The 9988-nt window shown below is 40.4% G+C and overlaps 1 protein-coding gene across 1 annotated transcript in view; it reads left to right on the forward strand.

Moving 5' to 3' along the window:
• Positions 1–5641, forward strand: part of agpat9l (1-acylglycerol-3-phosphate O-acyltransferase 9, like) — an 8479-nt gene extending 2838 nt beyond the window's left edge. The window contains exons 5-14 of the mRNA XM_053480427.1: positions 840–1134; positions 1957–2031; positions 3263–3352; positions 3688–3781; positions 4043–4158; positions 4271–4326; positions 4436–4521; positions 4666–4794; positions 5068–5147; positions 5262–5641. Coding sequence (XP_053336402.1) covers positions 840–1134; positions 1957–2031; positions 3263–3352; positions 3688–3781; positions 4043–4158; positions 4271–4326; positions 4436–4521; positions 4666–4794; positions 5068–5147; positions 5262–5361 — 1121 coding nt within the window. The 3' untranslated portion in view covers positions 5362–5641. The remainder of the gene's footprint in view (positions 1–839; positions 1135–1956; positions 2032–3262; positions 3353–3687; positions 3782–4042; positions 4159–4270; positions 4327–4435; positions 4522–4665; positions 4795–5067; positions 5148–5261) is intronic.
• The last annotated feature ends 4347 nt before the right edge of the window (positions 5642–9988 follow it).

Here is a 9988-nt window from a genome sequence, read left to right on the forward strand (position 1 = left end):
TACAGACAGTATCCACTGTACATGGGAAATTATCAGGCTGACACTGTTGAGTGACGCGTATAGCCACTCCCACCTCCAGGTAAAAAGTGCTATATTCATCCAAAAAAAAATGCTGGATGCTGGGACATAATCTGGCTCATAACTTCATAACTTCTACTTGATTTCATTTATTGTGCAGATTTAACTTTAGGAAAATAGTGAAGTCAAAATAATTAAATACTGGCAAATTCCATTAAACTCTGTCCAGCCAGTTTTGCGTGATGCTGTGACAAAATCAGCTGGACACACACACACACACACACACACACACACACACACAGAGGCAGACAGAATCATTTACCAAAGTATGAAACATAAAGATATGATTAAAAGACTGAGTTCTGACGCACTGGGTAGTGTGTTTAAATCTGTTGTGTCTGTGCTAGAGTGTTCCTAATGATAGAGGCTGTGTGTGTGTGTGTGTGTGTGTGTGTGTGTGTGTTTCTGCAGTAAGGTGTGTGTTAGTCCTGTTCTGACATGCCCCCTGCAGCTCACAGTTCCAGTGCAGTCAGTGCACACACACACACACACACACACACACACACACACACACTGCGTCAGTCTCCTCCAGCGCTGTTTCAGTTCTCTGATCTGATTGGTCAGGAGATGTTGATTAGTTTCCTACAACAGCTGCTCTGATGGTGTAGCCGTGGCTTCTCCTCATAAACCACAGAGATGTCTTAAAGAACGTGTGTTATGGATAACAGGAATAAAAAATACACACACACACACACACACACACACACACACATACATACACATGTTTTTAAAGAGTGTTTCTCGGCTCCGCCCCTCCTCAGGTCTGATACAGCGGGACGACTCGTCGTTGGAGAAGGAGATTGTGGAGCTGCGCCGCAATAGGCCGAGGTCGGGAGTGGGCGGGGCCTTTGCATTCAGCGACGTGTTCTACTTCAGCAGAAAGGGGATCGAGAGCATCGTGGAGGACGAGGTGACCCAGAGGTTCAGCTCAGAGGAACTCGTGTCCTGGAACCTGCTGACGAGAACCAACAACAACTTCTACTACATCTCACTGCGCCTCACCATCCTGTGGGGGGTCGGGGTCATCGTCCGCTACGGCATACTGCTGCCCCTCAGGTCTCTGTCTCACCTACACACACACACACACACACAAACACACACACACACACACACACACACACACACACTGCTTAATACATCATGCTGTATTTATTCATAATCCCACATCTCTACAGTGGAGAAGATTCACTGCACAGAGGTTAGTACCAAAAGTACCAATAATGTCCAAACGAGTCCTAATCACTTATCAAGTGACCTTCCATTTATCACTGATGTAACTATACAGCTAAAAGACCTTTATTTTTAAGTATACTTAACTTTACTGTTTGCACATTTGCACCAGACCACTTTATGTTGTTTATTTTTGTCTTTTTTATCGTTCTAAGCTAGATTTATTAATTTATGTTGTATGTAGCTGTAACGGTTAACCCCTAGAGGGCGCCAAAGCGCCTGGGTTTGTTTTATTTTTGGGTTATGTTTAAGTTAGACTGCACCTCGGTCAGGTGACATAAGGATTCACCTGAACCGAGGAAAAGTAATTAAATGAAGGATTATAAATAGCCTGACTGAACTTTAGTCAGGCGTCTAGCTTTGGTTCAGATCGTATGGTTTATGTCTGTGTTTATTTATGTGTTTTATGTGTTTCTTTAATAAAAATCTTTATTTGAACCGCCACCTCGCCTCCAGCAATTATGCCACATATGCGCCGATTGAGAAGCCCTGACAGTAGCACCTTGGACTTGGAGGAACCCAGTTTTATTCAACTGTATTGAAATGAGAATCAAAGCCTACTTGACTTAATTTAACTGGCGCATTACTTGTTCTTTATTATGTTTATTATGGGATGTAATAAATCTGGGTGTGTTTACTTATGTGCAGGATCATGTTAACGTTTATCGGGCTCAGCTGGTTGGTCATTGGCACCACAGTGGTGGGATTTCTGCCCAACTCCAGGTAAAGATTAAACACTTTACTTACACACGTGGCAAATACACACAATTTCACCCACAGTGGTGTAAAGTTAAAAGTTTAATGATGTAAAGTTGTTGGTGTAAGGTTTATTGTTGAGAGGTTTAATTATGTAAAGTGTAATTATTATCGTTTAACTGCATTACATTAGATGATGTTTGATGGTGTGAACTTGATTGTTGAGAGGTTTAATTGTGTAAAGTTGACTTGTTTTAAAGATAATGGTGTAGTGTTCTATTGTGTAAAGTTTCATGGTGTAACCATCAAACCATTTTTTTGCTGAGAGGTTTAATTGTGTACAATAGATTTTTAAAGTTTGATTGTGTGCCTTTGATAATGTAAAGTTTGTTAAGAGGTTTATTTGTGTGAATTCTGATTGTTTAAGGCCAATGGCGTAAAGTTTGATTGTGTATAGCTAACTGGAATAGAGTTTGATGGCATAAAGTGTTTTTGTTAAATTCCAAGGGTGTAAAGTTTGCTTGGGTAAAGTCTTTGGTTATGTTTGCTAATGTAAAGGCATTTAGTTTAAGGTTTGCTTGTGTAAAGTTTCTTGTCCAGTATTATTATGTAAAGTTGATTGGTGTAAAGTTTAAGGGTGTAAAGTTTAAGGGTGTAAAGTTTAAGGGTGTAAAGTTTAAGGGTGTAAAGTTTGCTTGTTTAAAATTGGATTGTTTAAGGTTTGTTGTTACAGTATGTCTAATCATACAAAGTGGTCAAGTTTAATAGTGTAAATATGTTATTGTGGTCAGTTTAACTGTGTACAAAACAATGAAAAAGAAAACTAACATTGTGCAGAGTTTAGTTGCACCACTGATACCTTAACTCCGTCTTAATAAGAATCCCAATTAAGTGTAAAGCAGAACTTTGTCACTGTATTTCACCACCAGAAACTTGATGAAATGTAAACAGGAAGTGTGTAATACATGACTGAGAGACTGGACAGGGACAGAGAGAGTCTGTTGTTCTTGTGCAACATGTCAAGTTGGGATGTTGTTTAAAACGTAAATAAAACCTGCAAGTCCTCGTTGACCCATGTTCTAATGAAAACACCACGGAGACAGGAGACGCAATGTTCAAACTTTAAATGTCTGTTGCAAATGTTCACTCAATTTAAAATTAAATTTATTGTACACTTGATTTTTTCAGCCAGCCAAATTTATGACTCACTGTGTGTGTGTGTGTGTGTGTGTGTGTGTGTGTGTGTGTGTGTGTTCAGGATAAAGGACTGGCTCAGTGAACTTGTACATGTCATGTGTTACCGCATCTGTGCTCGAGGCCTTTCAGCCACCATACACTACCACAACAGGTACACAACAACTACACAACAACTACACAACAACTACACAACAGTCACACAATAACAAAACACATACACACTACCACAACAGGTACACAACAACTACACAACAGTGACACAATAACAAAACACATACACACTACCACAACAGGTACACAACAACTACACAACAGTCACACAATAACAAAACACATACACACTACCACAACAGGTACACAACAACTAGACACTTCTTGATCAGTACATGATACACACAGGTGTTGTAAGTGTATCATGTGTAGCTCTGACCTCAGTGCAGTGTGTTTGTCCTTTACGTCCCTGTAAACTGTTAAACACTATTTCAGAGAGAACAAGCCGAAGAAAGGAGGAATCTGTGTAGCCAATCACACGTCCCCCATCGACGTGATGATTCTGGCCAATGATGGAGGATACGCCATGGTGAGTGACTGAGTGACGGGCTGTGATCACAAACACTCAGCGTAAACACCTAACTCATGTTAATGTTAATGACACGGTTAAGGTGAACCAGAACCAAGACGAATAAACACATTATCTTAGAATTAATGCCGGAGCACAACAATATATACAAGACTTCATATTATAGAAGACTTCAGTATTCCCACTGAGCAGTTCTGATCTAAACTTCTGTAATGCTTGTGTTTGGTAAAGACATAGGACACATGTATGTTTGATTGACAGGTGGGGCAGGTCCACGGAGGGTTGATGGGCGTGGTTCAGCGCGCGATGGTTCGAGCATGTCCGCACATCTGGTTTGAGAGAGCAGAGATGAAAGATCGCCACCTGGTGACCCAGAGGTGGAACAACACCGCGTTTACACAAATCTAGCTCTTCTCATGTGCAGAACATTAACAGGGTGTGTGTCTCCTGTGTGTGTGTGTGTGTGTGTGTGTGTGTGCTTCTCCACAGACTGAGGGATCATGTGAATGACAAGAACAAACTCCCCATCCTCATCTTCCCCGAGGGTAAGAGAGTGGATAGAGTGGGCGGAGTCAGAGCTAATAGTGTACCTGATCACCTGTAGTGTGATTAACTACAGTCACTTTAATCACTGTTGTGTCTGTCTGCACACAGGAACCTGCATCAATAACACGTCTGTCATGATGTTCAAGAAGGGCAGTTTCGAAATCGGAGGCACCATCTACCCCGTCGCCATAAAGGTATAAAACTCTATAAAACGCAATAAACACGATGTCTCCAGCAACAGTAAAGCTGCACTGCTGGACAGTTAGCTTGTGTAACTCTGCAATTCAGCAATAAACTTAAAGATGTTGCAATGTGTGTGTGTGTGTGTGTGTGTGCAGTATGACCCGTTGTTCGGCGATGCGTTCTGGAACAGTGGGAGGTACAGCATGGTGAGTTACCTGCTGAGGATGATGACCAGCTGGGCCATCGTCTGTAACGTCTGGTACCTCCCACCCATGACTCAGCAGGTGAGGGACGGACACACAGACAGATGGATAGATATCATTCTATTTCACTAGCTCCTAATGAGTCAGATTAGTTTATATTTCACATGACTTAACATCAAACAAGAATTTTGAAATTAAACTAATCAAACTGTTTGACTTCTGACTCTTATGATTTTTGAATATTTAATTAGAATTAAATTGAATCACAAATCTGAGTCAGGAGATAAATGAATCAATATCTAAAGATGACTGAAGTGTGTTCATGGTGCTGACATTCACTTCCTGTGTGGACAGGAAGGAGAGGACGCCGTACAGTTTGCTAACAGAGTGAAGTCTTTAATTGCGAGACAAGGAGGACTGGTGGACTTGTCCTGGTCTGGCATCACTTTATTTACATTTATTAAATCAGCGTTATACATGATGATGATGTGTTTTGGTCATATTGTAACTGTGTGTGTGTGTGTGTGTGTGTGTGTGTGTGTGTGCAGGGATGGTGGTCTGAAGAGAGCCAAGGTGAAGGACACGTTTAAGCAGGAGCAGCAGAAGATGTACAGCAGCATGGTGGTGGGAGACGACAGCAGTGACTGAACCACAGAGTAGTGGAGTGTGTGTAGTCGTCTCTGGAGTGTGTGTAGTCGTCTCTGCAGTGTGTGGAGAACTGCATAAAGGCGGTCACATTTCACTCTAATCTCCGGTGTTCAGACCAGATGTTCATGTGGACATGCAAGTGATTTGTGCTGAAATGTTCAATCAGAAAAGTGGACTTTTGTTTATTGTTTATTTTGATAATGACAACAAAATAATTACTGCAAATAATTTATACTGTATGCTGATGTTTAAATCTATTTAATAAATGTCTTACAAAAAAGGCCTTCACCGCTCGTCATGTTACTGAGTGCACTAGTCCTCATTACTACGGAATTAAGACTATGTGGATTAAAAGAGATTCAAATATGGATCTGATGTTGTTTTCTCAGAAATCAGGTGGTTGTGTGTGTGTGTTGGGGGGGGGGGGGGCTCACCTAGAGACTAAACTGAAAGTCACAAACACATTAGAACAGTAAGTTATACAGAAGTTATTAGTAACAGAAGATATATTCTGTAAAGGTAAAGATGTTATAAATGTTCCTCTGTTTCAGAAAGGTCATGTTATAGTTCTGCATCAAACAATGAAATCCACTAAGGAGATTGCTGAAACTAATCAAATTTGGATAAGAAATGTAAAACTCATTATTAAAAAGGATAGAGGTGACCATCATCTTCAAGGAAAATTGTGGAAAAACATCCTGAATTATCATAACTGGAGATCATTTAAATAACAGCTGAGTAGCCTTAAGACTAATTAAGACCAAAACATTGAGACTAAATGGAAAAAGTCTTCAGTTTGTTAGGGATCATAAAGACTGGACTTTGGAGTGATGGAGAAAGGTCATGTGACCTGATGAGTCCAGACTGAGCCTATTCCAGAGTGATGGGCGTGTCAGGGTGAGAAGGGAAGGACATTTCAGTAATGAAAATATTACAATGCAGCTAAGGACATATTATAATAAACAGAATGAGTAGCTCACCATTATATCTTCTGGTCCGAATCATTAGTTCTTTAAGACTCAAAGGTAATGACTCATTCCTGTTTCCTGTATATAACCTACGGGGGTTTTGCGATGATTTGTGCATGCGCGCCCAATGAAAATGAACGAATCACTCTCAGAGATACTCGTTCATCTGAGTCACGTTAAAGACTCGTTCATGAACAACCCATCACTAATGTGCACTGAGTAATCTTCTTATTGCCCAGTCTACATTATTCTCCTGATTATTAACAATTTCCCTAAAACACATTATTATTGCACATTATTCCATCAGTGCATCATCGTACCTCCTGTACTGTAATGTGTATCTCTGAACCTTTCCTCTTCACTTATTGTAACTCAACACTGAACCTATTAAACTGACACATCCACCATAATCTAAATGTCAATGATTTAAACTAAACTCACTCCTTCTTATGTGTGTGTGTGTGTGTGTGTGTGTTTGATTTACATATCTGTTCCTACATGAGAAGTAAGTTCTACACACTCACTGCAGACTGTCACTGTGCACACACACACTCCTCACTCTTACTGCTCACACTTACTGCACATCATTATGATCTGTTTAAACTATGAATCTAACACCAACGTGTACTGCTACAGTATTCTTCCTGAGATTTATTTCTCTGATTTATTTATTTAGTTATAGATAGTTTAGTTTAGTTCTGGTCTGCCACAGCAGTGTATATACTGTATAGCCATAGCAGCCACGTCACCTGTGTGTCTGTGGTGCTCCCTCTAAAGCTCTTTACACCACTTAGACCATGTCAATGTCCATCCAGTTCACCCTCTGTTTTAATGACATGCACATGAAACTCACACATAGAGCTGAAGTTCAAGGACCCTAGATAGATCTACTTGACGTGCTGGATGTGTGTTGTCAGTTGAACATATCATATATACACAATAACAATTTTTTTTTTACCAAACTATCATTTATATATATATATAATAATTCATGAAGCATTGAAAGACTGCAGTACTAAATATGCCATTACGCAGTACTTGAAGTGGCCAGCATTGGTGCTAAAAGCCACCTTCCACTTCTTTCCTTCACATAGACACACCACATTTTAGTCATTCTTCAGGTTGGGTTTAGTGAAAATTATGACCTCATAATTGTTTAAGAGCTGCAGGGACAAATGGAAGGAAATAATGGCACCTGGCTGTGATTTAAAGGCTACTCTCTTTTTTCTCAACAAAGCAGAAGCTAGCAGGTATTCCTCCATGACCTTTGTTTCTTGGTAGGGAGTGTAGCTTCCAGCAGGAATTGGACGGCACAGTGGTGGTGATGGGGGAGACCACTGGCCTTGGGCTTGCTGAATACACTTTGATATTCCCTGGAAAAAAAACTTTGTTGTGTTGAGGCCACATTGAGTCCAAGGGGACAGAGAGAGGTAGCTAAAGGTAGCCCAGGACCACTGTGAACTTGGTAGTGATGGTGGTAGTGATGAAGAGGGATTGGTTCAGTGCAACAGGTGACTGACTCTGATCTGTCGTTTATGGGTCATCCTACTTCTACAGCTGATTCTTTCAACGGGTGTTGCAGTGACTGTACACTGTAAACCCTAATGCTCAAAGTAACTAAACATATTGAGTTCTGTTAACTTAAATAATTACAATTAGTTCACATTAATAGACCTTGATAATTATTTAGAACCTTTTGATATTTATGAGTTTGTAGTAATGACACTTTTCAAGTTAGCTGAACAACTTTGATATTTTAAGGATCTTTAAGTCGCCTGCCATGTGAAAGGCCCGGGTTCGATTCCCAAAAAGTGGATGAAGTGTCTGTCCCAAGCCCAGATAAAATGGGAGGGTTGTGTCAGGAAGGGCATCTGGTGTAAAACCTGTGCCAAGCTTGTGTACGGACCGGATGGTCCACTGTGAGAACCCATTGCCGGGAGCAGCTGAAAGACCAACAACAATTAATTTGATTTGCAACAACTAAAAAAAAGATATTTGCTATTAAATAGTATGAGTTAGGCTACACTTTAATGCAAATAAAGAACGATTAATATGAATGAGTACAACAAACTCAGAAACTGATTCTATTTACTTAAAACTGGAAACATCATTACTTATTCGGGTTTACATTGTAATGGTGGCTGGAACAAGGAGGCCTTAAGTTAAATTTCTAGCTATGCTGGAGTTGATCAGTGCTGAAACAGAAGATACATTTCCAGAGTAAGCCATCTGAACTGGCAAAAACTGGGGGAGCATTTCACTGCATATCGTACTGTGTATGACTGTGTATGTGACAAATAATATTTGAATTTGAGAATGGGAGTTGCATGGGATCATTGGTCTGGATTTTTGCAACTGGACTGTGAGTTACTGTTGTAGGCAAATGGAAATTCTGATCAGTGAGTTGAGAGTTGCCTGATCATCATGGCATGGCAGTGAGTAACTCGGCATAGAGCCCTCAGTGATATGCTGCCTCTAGGTCTGATTCCAGCTGTTCAGTTTATTCCACTACCTCAATTACAAATACATTTATTGAGTACCTCATGCTTTGAAATGAGCACATGTGTGTTTTTTCAAATAAAGAGAGAGAGAGAAAGAGAGAGAGAAAAATATGTTAAAGCATTCTCATGTTTCTCTCTATTGCCCTTTGGTTTACATGCTACATGAAGAAGAACCTGTGTTTACATCAGTCTCACTTCAGTCAGACCATCTCACCAGTTAAGAGAAAGGATTTTTTTTTTTACCTGGTTAAAGGTTGTTTACTCTGCTGCGCACACCTGATCTCCTTTTCTGCCTCTGTGAACTTTCAGATTCAGATCTTTGTAAGTTTCCACCATATAAAGGAGCTATTGGAGTTTACTGTCCAGCAGTAAGAGAAGCAGTAAAAAGCAGTAGTTTAAAAGTGTTACTTTAAACAGTCACTGTGATGGGTTCATTGTCTTCTCATAGATCCATCATTGTCATCATCATCATCATCATCATTATCACACAGTCCGTATCATTTTCTAATGATGGGAAACTCGTGGGAACCTCGAGCCCCCTCTGTTGTCACTGCTCTTGATGTAATCCTGGCTTTTAAACAGTGGTTTTGCGTTATATTGTTATCTCTACATATCTCCAAGGTGAGCAATCCATTGCAAGACTATGCATTGACACCTCGCTACAACAATTCCAGAGCGGCACTGCCTTTAGCTTTGAGTATGGCTCACATTAATAATGGAATCAACAACCTTTTGGAACATCATAATGTTTATTTGTGTCCACAGCTGCATTACTTTTTAAAGGGGTCATACGGTCCTACATGCACTTTTTCAAGCTGTTTGGACTGAAATGTGTGTTAGGAGAGTGTGTACACAACCACTCCACAATGATAAAGAGCCGCCCAGTGGTTTTCTTTTCATTTATTACAATAACATGCCCCTTCTGAAATCAGGCCAATCTCAAATGGCGCTCCTTCTATAGTTGATTGACACTGGTGTTTTAGCAAAGACCCGCCTCGAGTGAGAAGAAGCTGTCGGCCATTGTTGTTTTGACGCTGGAGCAAAATGTGGCCTAAGTGAGTGTTGTGTACAGTTGTTGGGTGTAATAGCGAACACAGCAGTTGTCATTCACTACCAACATCTGAGCCGCTGAGGACGCAGTGGCTGAATTTAGTTTTT

Source organism: Clarias gariepinus, chromosome 21 (assembly GCF_024256425.1).
Source record: "Clarias gariepinus isolate MV-2021 ecotype Netherlands chromosome 21, CGAR_prim_01v2, whole genome shotgun sequence".
NCBI lineage: Eukaryota > Metazoa > Chordata > Actinopteri > Siluriformes > Clariidae > Clarias > Clarias gariepinus.